The 13,584-nt window shown below is 40.4% G+C and overlaps 1 protein-coding gene and 1 pseudogene across 1 annotated transcript; both read right to left on the bottom strand.

Moving 5' to 3' along the window:
* Positions 1-5,013: 5,013 nt before the first annotated feature.
* LOC110049925 (neuropeptide SIFamide receptor-like) lies at positions 5,014-7,092 on the bottom strand. The gene has a single exon (XM_020755775.2). It carries the CDS (start codon positions 6,783-6,785, stop codon positions 5,802-5,804), a length of 984 nt encoding a protein of 327 aa, XP_020611434.1. The 5' UTR covers positions 6,786-7,092; the 3' UTR covers positions 5,014-5,801.
* Positions 7,093-11,071: 3,979 nt separating this feature from the next.
* LOC149115982 (QRFP-like peptide receptor) lies at positions 11,072-12,374 on the bottom strand (annotated as a pseudogene).
* Between the last annotated feature and the right edge of the window lie 1,210 nt (positions 12,375-13,584).

The following is a 13,584-nucleotide window of genomic DNA, read 5'->3' as shown; positions in this document are numbered from 1 at the left end:
AAGCTGATAGTAGTGCTAGGCTAGCCCTTTCCGCACAATGGTCAGGTTTAGATATCGACGACATTCCGACGTCGCAAATCGAAAAACAAGGTTATCAGTTTTGGTGCAAAAACGGCGGTAAAATGGTCCACTACGCCTATGATTGATCAAGGTCCATTTCTACGCTTCGCCCGTAATTAACATCCAACTTTTCACTGCAGCCAGAAAGAACATACAATGCAAAAGGTAGCCAGTGTAAAAGGGCAGAGAAAAACAGAAAGGAAAGGGCCAACAAACGAAATTGAGAACGGTTAATGGCAAAAAAAAAAAAAAAAATTTTGGCTTATGCGCATGCCCGTAATTGAAGTTTTGCTCAATTTTGTACCTAATCCTCGAAAAAGCTATCCTTTTAGGAAAAAAAAGCTTTTTTAGCACAACTTAGGCTTATTTAGCGTCATGGCAGCTAAAAAACCTGACTAAACGGTTAAAAACGGTATTTTTTGGCAAAAGTTTGGTATTCAAAGGGTTAAGTGGGCTTTTACAGCATACAGTCTTCTCAACTATCAAACTTTTCTAATGTAAACAGATCACCATGTTGTATTGCTTAAGTAGGCTTTTACAGCATACAGTCTTCTCAACTATCAAACTTTTCTAATGTAAGAATCACCATGTCGTATTGCTTAACTGGGCTTTCTAAAATTCGAAACTGCCTCTGAATCCTACCTACAGAATTTTTTAAACTTTGCAAAAAGTTTTTTCTTAAACATGCTTATCGCATTTCGATAAAACATTGGTTTCACCGAGCCGTTTTTGTGTTTTTAAGTGTTTTTAAGAATACTCCAAGGGTGTTTTTAACAGGTTGTATCATTGCTATGGTAACCTTTTGTGCCATGAAGATGACCGCAACTTGTTGACTAATGACCGTGTGATACCAACATTGTAACATCGCTTGATAAGTTGCAGAAGTATTGACCTGTCAAAGTGTAACTGCTGGAAAGTATTGAAAATTATTATCAGGTGCACCTTAGGTAGCTTACTACAGTTTTGATGGAGTACAGAAGCACAACTTTCAAGTCTTGAAAAACGTTCCACGTTGTTTTTCCTTTCTCTTTCTCTCTTTCCTTTCTCTTTTTCTTACCATTATGTGAAATGTAAACAATTTAAAACTAAATAAATGGCCAAAATGACAGACTGAGTGCCTAAGGAGAGACTGGGCACTAGTGGGTTTAATGACGTTTTTCTCAAAATCTGTCCGTATGACCCCACCTTAAAATTTCAGGAATTAGAAATTGGCTGTGATTGAACATCCACGAAAAGTAATATAGAAATCTGTAAGACAAATTCTTCGCAAACTAAGAAAATGTGAAATTTTGCCTATTTCGAAACTAGCTCAAAATCTGACTCAGATTTTTTTAAAATTTTGGCTTTAAACGCGATTCACCCCTACATATCAACTGTGAAAATTTCCTCATGGGTTGTACGATAGGTTTTCGAGCAGTCTTGAATCAAAAACTAGCTTTTACAACCTTGGACGAGAATTGGACTTCGCACGCCTTTTATTTAAGCGCACGCCCATGTCGCGTGCCAAAGGGCAAGAGTAAATTAGAACTCTGATCGATTGTTTATCGACATTTTTTGTCATAATTTTATTGGTCCAAACGTGGCTTCTTTATACAAAGCTCTATAAATTTGGTGAAAAACTTCTTTGAATAACGCGCGAATGAATAACCACACCAAAATCTTGGCGAGGTTGGTTATATATCAATCATCTATCATATCTCAGCATCTTGTTAGTGATTTCCGGCAGGGGGAAGTTGTTTCATTTATTTATTATCGGTTTATTCCCATCAGCCTATGATTCATAGACTAGTTATTCCTTACGACTGCTCTCATTTTCCTATTTATCCTTTCCTCTACGCACAAAAGCAGCCTCATAGTTAAAATTAATGTGTGCCATTCATCCCTGTGTCCGAGAAACCTTCCTTAGCAACAAATTCATGACCAATTGGTCATGAATTTGTTGCTAAGGAAGGTTTTTAACCTTCATATTTTGAAACCACACCACCTGAGAATAAGCTCTTTGCACGGGTTTGTTACATTAAGGAGTCCTGAAAAAGTTTCAAATGATGGCCATATTTGACCAGTCACGTGACCAAAATAGAAAAATCTCTAAAACTTAAAAGGGATCTAATTCCGAAACTTTAAATCAGTGTCAATAGATTAAGGACGTCCACGTGCTTAATACTAGTATGGGTTTTAAGAAACTCGTATTATCACAAAAGTTGTGAGGTTATAAACACTGGTATTAACAGACTTTCTACAGTAGCGTTCCTTTTTTACGTGTAAACAGCAATTCCATGCGTACGTATAAAGTAAGTTAAGTTTGTGCGGTTTGGAACTGACACTAGTTGCGCATGCAACTAGTGTCAGTTGCTGACAGTTAGTGACAGCTAGTGTCAGTTACTGACACTAGTTGCGCATTTCAAAGCAACCTTTCCCTGGTGTAAAATTCATCATTTAGCACTGCGGAATGCTCCAAAATAGCCTTCATCTTAATATCGCCCTCTGCAATCCCTCAGTAACTGCTCTAACTCTGTAGTTAAGAAGGATCCGCATTCGGAAATGACAACCTCATTCCCAGGCTCTCTCCTTTGCTTCCCTTAAGGCAGAGGAGGGAGAGCCTGAGAACGAGGTTGAGGAAATGGGAGGTTGTCACTTAATAGAATATAGGGGTGCGTGGGAATTAGCACGAGGCTCAATAGAAACGTCAATTTCTCCACTTACCAGCATGCCTTCAAAAGGCAACATCACGTGAAGACAATAAGCAACGTGTGTTTGAACGTTCTTATCAGTGATCACCTTCTATTTCGGACTCTAGCTTATCTGTCATAGGCTTTTCCAAAGCAAAGCCAGCTTTTAAAATAGGGGAAAGGACGAAAGAAAACTCTCGTCGGGATGAAAAGGTGGCTGCGCCACTTAACAGAGGTGGACAAGTAAGCGACACTCCATTAATGGCGGAACGGAGCCCCATACCCTAGAAAATCTGGTAATCCAGCGATCTAAAAATTGTGATTTTCATGTGACTGTCCGTACGAACGCCCGTGGCCACTTGCACTGCGCGTAGGCCAGCTCAGCCCCATACTCAGAGAGTAGCACCATTGCCATAGGTACATCTTTGATATTAGACATCCATGTTATGGTTTATTGACAGCTGTCAAAATAAGGTATCCACTGACCCAGTATCACGTGACCCTATCGCGGGCTCTGGTGTAGAGCTTATCAAGGTCGCATATTTCTTTAAAGTTGACGGCTGCCCAGGTATTGGTTTTCGATTGAATCGCAAGCTCCAGCTAAGTTATTACTCTAGGGAAGAAGGACAGGGTACGAGCAAAAAGACAAAATTTCGGCGAGAATGAACCCCTGGTGCGTTGTTGACTTTTGTTCCAAGGTATTCCTTGCACAATCGTCTCTTGGAATATTGCGTATGCTATTTTCTACATTCTTGGGAAAATTGGGTACGCTTATTGGGTATAGTTTGTTAAGGTAACTAGAAAGGGTGGCAAAACCACACGCTCGACAATTAACATGCTCACAATTGATCGTTTTTTGACTTTCTCTCCCTTTTCCTTTATGGTTAGCTTATTGTTATCAGAAGCTTCGCTTTTAGGCTTGGCGAAATCTATATATTATTCCACTAAAGGCCAAACTGTAATGCAAGGACCACTTGTACAAACAGCAGCGGAATGAAGCCGGATCTTGGTTTACATCAGGATCAGCAGTTTAATAAAATAACGTATTAAAACCAATTGAAAGGCTGACCGGACGGCTGAAAAGGGTATAAATTTAATGCCCAATATTTCGGTTAGACAGGACTATTCTCTTCAGGGGCTACACTGAAGCTAAGTAGATATGGATAAAACGGTTACAAAATTTTAAATGATACTTAAGGAAATATGTGACATGATCAGTTGAGAAAAATAGAGAAAAATGAAACGTGTACTACAGCGGATACATAAAAACCAAAATAGTATAGGTTAAATTTCGTCACGCCTGTTTAACCCAGAAGGTTCAAGGGTCTTGCCCTTGGACATCAGAAATACTACTCTTGCCTTGCGAATAGCGTCCTTATTTGAGTTGATGAGTTCGAGAGGAACGAGTTCTATGTTGTCCATAGAATGGGCAGGAAGGGTAAGGTGATCTGAAACGGCGGTGGTTTGATCAAGGTGTCTTTGTACGATGGCTTTTTCGATTGCCCGTCTGTGCTCACCAGATCTGTCGCTGAGACTGCGCTGAGATGGCGTTCAGTCTCGCCTATGTATTGAACGTTGCATTTGTTGCGCTATATCATACAAACGAGATTAGAGGAAGAGCAGGTGATGTGATGTCACGGTATACGTCTTTGTTCGTTGGTAGAGAAAAAAGTGTAAGACGTGGTTCCCTCAGTAATGAAAGGACACGTTTTTCACCTATCTCTGTGACAATGGAAAGCTCCCGGAACCGGGGGGGAGGGGGAGGGGGCTGGGGTTGTCTGCGGTGTTTGGCCCTGATCAGTAAGTCACGTAGGTTTTTGCAACGGCGGTATGATATACGAGGAAGAGAAGAAAATGCTGCTAGGCATCGCTGTGAAGAACGAACAATGTTAAAGCTGCTGGAAATGACTTGACGTATATTCGGTAGGGCTGGATTAAATGTTACTGCAAATGGAATTCTGTGGGACTCTTTTTTGATGGATGTTTCGAGTGCTCTACTGGGAGGAATCTGACGTACTTTCTCTATTTCGTCTTTAACGAAGCCGAAGATCATATCCTCTCTCAATAAGGTGAGTTCTCATCTGTTGAACAAATTCTTCTCAGTCGTAAGGCCATGTTGAAGGGACATACCAAAGGCCAGCCTGACCTGATTTATCGGAGACGAAGGAAAGTGCGAGCTCAGGCCATCCGATAAATTTCTAGAGCATGGTTAACCAAGGAATAGAAACTTCCTCAGCTGGTGGAAGCTTTCGGACAGTGCACGTCAGTGACTACAACATGCAAGTGATTGATAGAAGCTTCCTGTTCAGACTTTCCATTCAGATACTGCGCTTATAAATGAACAGCTGATGAACATATTACATTGATAATCTATAGTACAGAAGTACGTGTCTTAGATGGAAATTTTCTCAGTTGGCCAAAAATTCAGGACACTGCACGTGATAACAACGTGCAAGTGTTTTTCCCATTCCAACAATCCACTGAGATCGTGCCATTGAATAATAATGTTTCGAAGCTTAATTGACTCCGCTAACGGTAAAGACTAACTGAATTGAATTATGTCAGCGGACGTTCTACCTCATATGGTAGGTACGTCATGTTATATGCGTTAGAAAGTCCGCTGACACAAGCATGTAACTATGATAGGATTATGATAATTATGGAGATCTACATATCGTAAAAAAATTAGTATTCTACAACTTTGGAAAGATGTACTACCCTGTCTTGAGAATTAGGTGCAGACCTGGGTTGTTTGCTACTCCTATGCAGCTTATAAATATTGTACAGTACTAGCCATACATAGAGAACGGTGCCAATACGAGTAAAAGAGCGACGAGGGCGTTTCATTTGTTTCACTGAAATTGAGATGAATTATGAAAAACGGGACTACAAAGTAACTGTAAGCTCAATGTCTAAAGAAATAAAGAAAGTGTTTTAAACCATTCTTCTAAGGTTCTTTAGAATGCGCCGAACTGAAATGTTGAACAATTTTAAATTAACATTTTTAAACGCTTCCGGTCGACTGACCCTTTCAACTTCACAGAAATTAAATATCATCAGTTTCTGCGCTGCTCAAATATCATTCGTCGATCCAAGGAGAGTCTTAAGTCCTTCACGATAATTTCTACCGAAAATGAAACAGATGCAAGGATTTATGGCACAATTTGCGTTACCCATAAAAAAGGTAACGATCATAAAGTATCGGAAGCCACAAGAGCTTATCACGATGTCCGGTCCAAAGAAGAGTAGTAGCAGGCCGATAGCGGCCGGCACCAGCGATACTGCAAACCCTAACACAATAGCAAGAGCCAACTTTAACACATTTCGTTCCCTTTGCTGGCGTTGTTGTCCAGCGTTGGCCGATTGCTCGCCTGGAATCTTTTGGGATTTGAGCTTTATATAGATGCTAATGTAAAGTGTGGCTATCAACACCAACGGGATGAAAACGAATACAGCAGTAATGGCCACGAAGTAATTCTCCTGGAATGAGGACTCTCCAAAGGCTTCTTTCCAATGCAGTGCACACGACAACCCTTCTGGAGATTCCAAAAGCTGCATGGCGACGGGATATGGGGACTGGGAAGCGAACGCGACGATCCAAGTGGCGAGAATTAAGAATGGGCACAGCTTTGAACTGATGAGTGGGTAACGGAGGGGATATACCACAGCTCCAAATCGATCCACTGCTATCAGAACCAGGCTCTGAATAGACACAATGTAGGATACATCTGATAACGAGTAAACAAGCTTACACAAGGCCTGGCCAAGAGGACCACCGATCAGCCAGGAGTCTATGTAGAGCTTTTGTATCTGATGAGGGATTAAGAAAATCGGATATGTCATATCGGACATGGCCATGTTTACGATTAAGAAGTTGATGGGTTTTCTCATGGTTTTCTTCTTGTAGACAATTATTCCGATGACGGTGTTCCCAGCCAGCGAGACAAGAAAAATCAGGCAGTAAGCGACGGTTTTTCCGATTGTTTCTGCTGTAGGATTGCTGGGGCAGCTCGATGGCTGTGTTCCATTCATGGTTGTGTTCAAGTTTTCCGACATGGTCGTTCAGTTTCTTTTTTCACTCTTATGCTCACATCTTTTTATGGTGGTCTTCACTCGGTAACGTCACTCTATTTATGTTCCACCTTTAAGGCAGTGTAATTGCTGTTTTGATGTCCTCTTTAGCGTGAAAGTAATTAGCGTAAAATAAAATTTTCACAACAAGTTAAATGATGATAGGCAGATCTGTGTTTTGGCTTTCCACCGTCTACCTGCAACAATAATTAGGGTTTCCTAATTTGTATGCAGCCTAACAAAAAATACCTGGCCTATCAGCTAGCGCCAGAAATTGTTTTTCATTTCATATCTTAACATCAGGACGTAAACTGTCAGCAGACAGTGTTCGAAAATGTCACTGCTGCGCCAGATGAATTGAAGTAGCGACAGGTGGCTGGGTTGATTTATAGCTCGGCTTGAAACATGGCAAAGAGTCGTTAACTTTTCTTGTTCTTGTTATTTGTTGGTCGTGCATCACAAGACGAGTCAGTGAGAACACAGAATGTTCAACGCTACAATCCGAGCTCAGTTAAGAATTCATCAGTTTTGATGCCGTAATGTTACCTGTCACATTTTAAATTAAGAAATGTCTAAATCATGTCTAATACAGTGACAGCGTAAACTGCCTGTCAACGGCTGCCGCGCAAATGAGTCATGAGTTTAGTTTCCATAGTCATGAAGGTTTCTCGAGATTCCAATTCAGTCGTTCATCAAAAAGACTCCTAGAGTATAAACCATGTTGTACATAGCATATGCTGTCTTGAGGATTATATTTTAGATACTGAATTTTGTTATAGATATGAGAATGATTGCTTAAATGATGTTTAAACCTGTACAGCTAATGAATAATAACGAAAGCAATGGCGATAAACAAAAGAAAATTCTCGGTAGGGGAAATTGTTTAATTTGCCCTTTTCCAATCCTTGATTTATCGGACGGGACTGGATGGGGGGGGGGGGGGGGAATGAATACTTCCTAGTGATAGTCTAATGGGGATGCAGTGCCACTGGATGGCGTCCAGGTTTTCACAACTGCTTTGACTATATTGGGGTTACCTTTTCAGTAGACTTATTACAGTGGGATTGCACATTTTCGGGATTTTTGGGGTAAGAAAATTCTGGCCATTCGATTGCCCCCAAGTACCCCCCAAACCCCGCTTCCCTTCGTCACCGGAATTTTATCCTATAATTCTTGGACTAGTTATTCAACAAAACAATAAAACATTCAAACACACGTTTATATTATCGTCTTCACTTGACTCCAATGGTGCCTTAACATGTTTGTATTTGAATAAACAGACGTCTTTACTAAACCTCATCCTTCTAGTTTGCTTCTGGCAGACTCGAACACACGGATTAACTCACATATTAATTATTAGACTGTTTTAGTGCGTGATCCTACAGAGAGACATGGGTCAGAAGATTGAGAGGAAATTTATAAATAAGAAAATGATAGCAGTGATAGGGAGTAAATAGTCTAAAAACGATAGGGTTTAAAAGGATAGGAAAAGAACAAATTGTACAACCACTCCCGATGTTTATCGCCATTGCTTCCTATTACTCACACGCTGTCCAGGTGCAAACATTATTTAAACAAGCACTCCCATGTTTCATAAATAAAATTCAGTTTCTAAAATAAAATCTTCAAGGCGTTCAATTTAAAAAATCATATGATATGTACAAATGGTTTATATACTACGAGTCTCTAGTTTGCTAAAAAACTGATTTGGATTCTCGAGAAAACGTCATGACTCTGCAAAGCAAACTCATAGCACATTTGCGCGGCAACCGTTGAAAGGTGGATTACGCTGTCATTATATTGAACATTAAAATTTTAAATTAAAACTCTGAAAAAAGGCAGTCGCTGCTAGGACATCAGGATAATTTTATTGACCTTGAATGACGTTAGAATTTTAACGTTAAACATTCTATGTTCTCCCTGCCTCGTCTTAATGGAAAATTTGATTCAGACAAATGAATAACAGGAAGAAGAATGACTGTTTATCATGCTTCACGCCGAACTGAAAAACAACCCAGTAGTAGCTACTTTATCTGGCGCAGCAGTGACATTTCAGAACACTGTCTGCTGACAGTTTGGTTGATGTTAAGATATGAAAAGAAAAGCAATTTGTGTTACAAGCTGATAGGTCCCTTAAATACACTGTAGATGGTCAGAAGAGTGGAAAAAAAACTTCCGCTTAACTTTGTCAGACGTTTCCTATTCGTTAATTACTTTCTTCCGAATGACGAGATCAATCCAAACAATTATCCCGCCTTCAGTAGAATATAAACAGAGTGACGTTACTTAAGTTAACAAACCAGAAGAAGACTTATTTAATTTGTGAGCACAAGAGCAGAAAAAGAAACTTAACGACTATGTCTGAAAACCTGAATACAACCACGAATGGAACACAGCCATCGAGCTGCCCCAGCAATCCTACAGCAGAAAAACTCGGGCACACCGTCGCTTACAGCCTGATTTTTCTTGTTTCGCTGGCTGGGAACACCGTCATCGGAATAATTGTCTACAAGACGAAAACCACGAGAAAACCCATCACCTTTTTAATCGTAAACATGGCCATGTCCGATCTGCTGTTTGCGATTTTCTTGATTCCTGTGCTGGTACAACTGCTCTATATCGACTCCTGGCAGAGCGGTGCTGAACCTTTCTTTGGGCAAGGAGTTTAAATTTACTTTGTAGCTATTCTGTAAACTCAGTTTCGAGCTTTCTTTCTTAAATTCATCAGAAATGTTCGGCCGTCCCGTAAACCGTGTATATTCTATATTTCAATACCGATATTTATTTGATTCCATGTAGGCTTGACAATTAATTAACACAGTAGGGTTTCTCACCATTCTTTTGACAATTCCTTCGGGCCATCATTTGTAGTTATTCCTTAATCTCTTTTGTAATTTGCAATAAAGGGTGTGAAAAGGTAAATACAGTGGTGAATAGTCAAGTCCGATTTCCTTTCCAGAGCCATCCTATGTAAGTTGCTTTTCTCTTTTTTAATCGTCCCTGTTCTCTTTTTTCAACACTTTTTTGTTCACAACAATCTGCCATATTAAACAACCCAAGTCTGAATGTAATTCTCAAGACAATTACAAGGCATATGCAATCGTTTATATACTAGCAGTTCCTTTCCTGGGAGACTAATTTGTACATTCGAGAAAAGCTTTGGGTTTTCCCCTCCGCTGAGCTCATTATATATTTGTGTGCCAACTGTTTCTGAAGCAGTTCTGCTGGTAATTGTTTTTGTTTTGTTAGCAGGGCTCTAAAGAACAAATTACCCTTTCTATTCGGAGGTTTTACTTCATTAGTTTTTTTTTTAGTTTTTTTTTTCCAAAGTTAGAGAATACAATTCCATGTTAGGATCTAAATGGTTTGTTGACTGAATGGTAAGCCTGAACAGGAGGCTTCTATCAATCAGTTACATGTTGTAATCAGTGACGTGTAGTAGCTCGCAGTGTCTGAAAGCCGTTTGTCATCTGCGGAATTCGAAGTTTCCATCTGAGACGGGTACCTCCGTACTTCATGTGATTGTCATGCAGTGTGATAGTCACCGTTAATTTACAAGTGGAAATTTTGAAAAAGTGCTATCCGTCTGCCTGTGCAAACAATCCCGCGAAATAACTTACTGCGAATAAAATTTCCGTTTTGAGAAATAAAAGCCTGCTGACCTCGTGGCGGGCAAACGTTTCTTGCACTTTGAAGCAGTTCTACTATGAAGAATCAATATTACCACTCTTCATGAAGTGAAATGCCTAATCACTGGTGAACAAGATGTGGCAGTCATCTTCTTGGCAATATAGGTTGCCATAGCAATAGTACAATAGGTTTAAAACATTCTTAATTCATCAGACTTAAGCGCTTAACTGCCTAAAAACGGCTTGGTCACCCGCACGTTTTATCATGGAACTGTAAATAGCAGAGTTGAAAATATAAAAAGCTTGCTGCACCTATGCAGCTTATATAAAAACAGATAAAAGGAACTGAAAAGAATTACACTGGAAATTGATTGTCGACAAAGAAAGGTTTAGAACCGTTCTGCTAAACGTCTTTAAGCTATAGCGTACATAGGGTACGAAATACAATGCAATTTTAAATAAACATTTTTTGTTTCAGGTCGACTGACCCTCTCTATTGTACAGAACTGAGTAACATCAGTTCCTGCACTGCTCTAGCCTGCGAGCAGGCTCACTTGTTATTTTTGGGTAGCGTATCGCGGGCCGGGCAAGGGCGGCGGAGCCGCAACCGCGAGCCGGCGAAGCCGGCGAGAAGAATGGGGGCTCCACCGCCCTTGCTCGCGATACGCTACCTAAACAACAAGTGAGCCTGCTCGCAGGCTAGCACTGCTCAAAAAATCGTTTATCTAAAGAGAGTTTTAAGTCCTTCACGATAATTTCTACTGAAAATAAAACAGATGCAAGGATTTATGGCGCAATTTGCGCGAGTCATAAAACGGGTAACAGTGATAAAATATAGGAAGCCACAAGACCATATGTCCGATGCAAATGAGACAAGTAACAAGTAGAGAGCGAAGGGCATGCGCGCGCAGCATGCATACTGCAAGCCCTAACACAATAGTAATAGACAGCTTCAACGCATTCCGCTCCCTTTGCTGGCGTTGTTGTCCAGCGTTGACCGAGTGCTCTCAGTCAATCTTCTGTGATTTGAGCTTTATATAGATGATGATATAAAGTATGGCTATCAAAACAAAGGGGGCAAGATATAAGAGTACAATAATTGACGCAGAGTAACTCTTAAAGGACGAGGACGCACCAAAGGCTTCATTCCAATGCCGCGAGCACACCGACCCTCCTGGGTATTCAGCGAGTTTGAAGGCGACGAGTTCTGGGGATTGGATAGCCATCGCGACGATCCAAGTGGCGAGAATGAAGAACGGGCACAGCTTTGAACTGATGAGTGGGGAACGGAGGGGATATAGCACAGCTCCAAATCGATCCACTGCTATCAGTACCAGGCTCTAAATAGACACGGCACCGGATAAATCTATTAAGAAGGCAACCAGCTTACATGAGGCTTGGCTAAGGGGACCACCAATCAGCCAGGAGTCTATATAGAGCAGTTTTACCAGCACAGGAAACAACAAAATAGCAAACAGCATATCAGACATGTCCATGTTTACGATTAAAAAGTTGATGGGTTTTCTCATGGTTTTCGTCTTGTAGACAGTTATTCCGATGACGGTCTTCCCAGCCAGCGAAACAAGAAAAATCAGGCTGTAAGCAAAGGTGTTTTCCTATTTTTTCTGTTGTAGGATTGCTAGGGCAGCTCGATGGCTGTGTTCCATTCATGGTTGTATTCACGATTTCCGACATTGTTGTTCAATTTCTTTTTCCGCTCTTACGCTCATAGCCTGCGAACGCAGACTTATTTCCGACTGTCGTTTGTCTTCGCCGAAAATAACGTCTGCAAACCCGAGCCAGGAAACGATTTCTGTGACGTAATGACTTTTGTTTCTCCTTGGCCAATCAGATTCTATGATAGAATGAAACTCGAGTGCTCCTCGCAGCGAATACCTCGCGCAGTAGTTCTGGGGCTACTTGAGCTAAACTGTAATTGGCTTAAAATTCCTACGTCACAGAAGTCGTTTCCTGGCTCGGCTTCGCAGACGTTATTTTCGGCGGAGACAAGCGACAGCCGGAAATACGTCTGCGTTCGCAGGCTATTACGCTCAGAAATGAATTTTTTCTGGTTTTTTAACTTAGTAACGTCACTCTATTTATGGTCTACCGAAGGCGGAAACATTACTGATCATTACTTGTCCTGATGTTGTATTCGCGAAAGAAATATGAACGCTTAGGAAATTTTCCCGTCATGTTTGACGACAGGCCTTTCGTCTTCCATTTGGAACAATTTTCGTGAGTAGTTCAACAAAAGTAAGTGACCAATCAGCTTGCACCACAGATTGCTTTTGATTTCAAGTATATATTGTTCTTAATTTTAAATGTCACTGCTGTGTCAGATGAAATAGTGACAGCTGGCTGGGTTGTTTTTCAGCTCAGCTTGAAGCATGTTAGTGAATCAATTTTTTTTTATCAAGGTTAACAGGATGTTCTGTCAATCATCTTTGATGAATGTAATTGATTTCACTTCCCCTTTATTACATTGAATGTAATTGTTTTTGTTTTAAGTATGCTGAAGCCTTTATTGACTTTGTATTATTATTAGTGAGGTCCATATTACAAGCTATGCCTTGGTTGGACTCTGCTCATTTTTGTTAAAACCAGTTATTATTCTGTTTAGTGTTTCTGTTTTTTTTTTTTTTTTACGGTGAAAATGAAATAAAGATGATTGGATTCATAGCATATGATTTCTTTCACCGACTTTCTTGTGGATTAGATTATCATTTTTGGTAGAGAGCGCGAGAGAGTTTTACAGTCACTGTTTGCACCTGTGCAGTTAATAGATAATAGAAAGCATTGGCGATAACATAAGAAAACTCCCGAAAGGAGAAGCTATGTTTAATTTGCTAAATTAAGCGCCACCCCCTATTACGTGCCCGTTCGGCAAATTCCCTAAGATGTTCTCTGTAAAATACTGTAAATAGGCGTGGAGTGACCCTTCTACTGAGCACTCTAAATCCACCTTAGGAAAAAAGATGGCGGCTGTACATTTTACCACAATGCCTTGCGAACCTAACACAGCCTATAAGGCACTAAGAAAGCCAAATGTTTATAATATTTGTCCCTGTATAAAGGACATTGAGTAATCTGGGTTTGAAGATTTTATAACCTTTCTGTACGTTTTTATAAACGTTTTTAAAGTTGTCGTGCTC

The sequence above is a fragment of the Orbicella faveolata genome, unplaced genomic scaffold (genome assembly GCF_042242905.1).
Source record: "Orbicella faveolata isolate gen_17 unplaced genomic scaffold, um_ofav_v1 contig_13, whole genome shotgun sequence".
Taxonomy (NCBI): domain Eukaryota; kingdom Metazoa; phylum Cnidaria; class Anthozoa; order Scleractinia; family Merulinidae; genus Orbicella; species Orbicella faveolata.
This window is presented reverse-complemented; position numbering and strand designations above follow the sequence as displayed.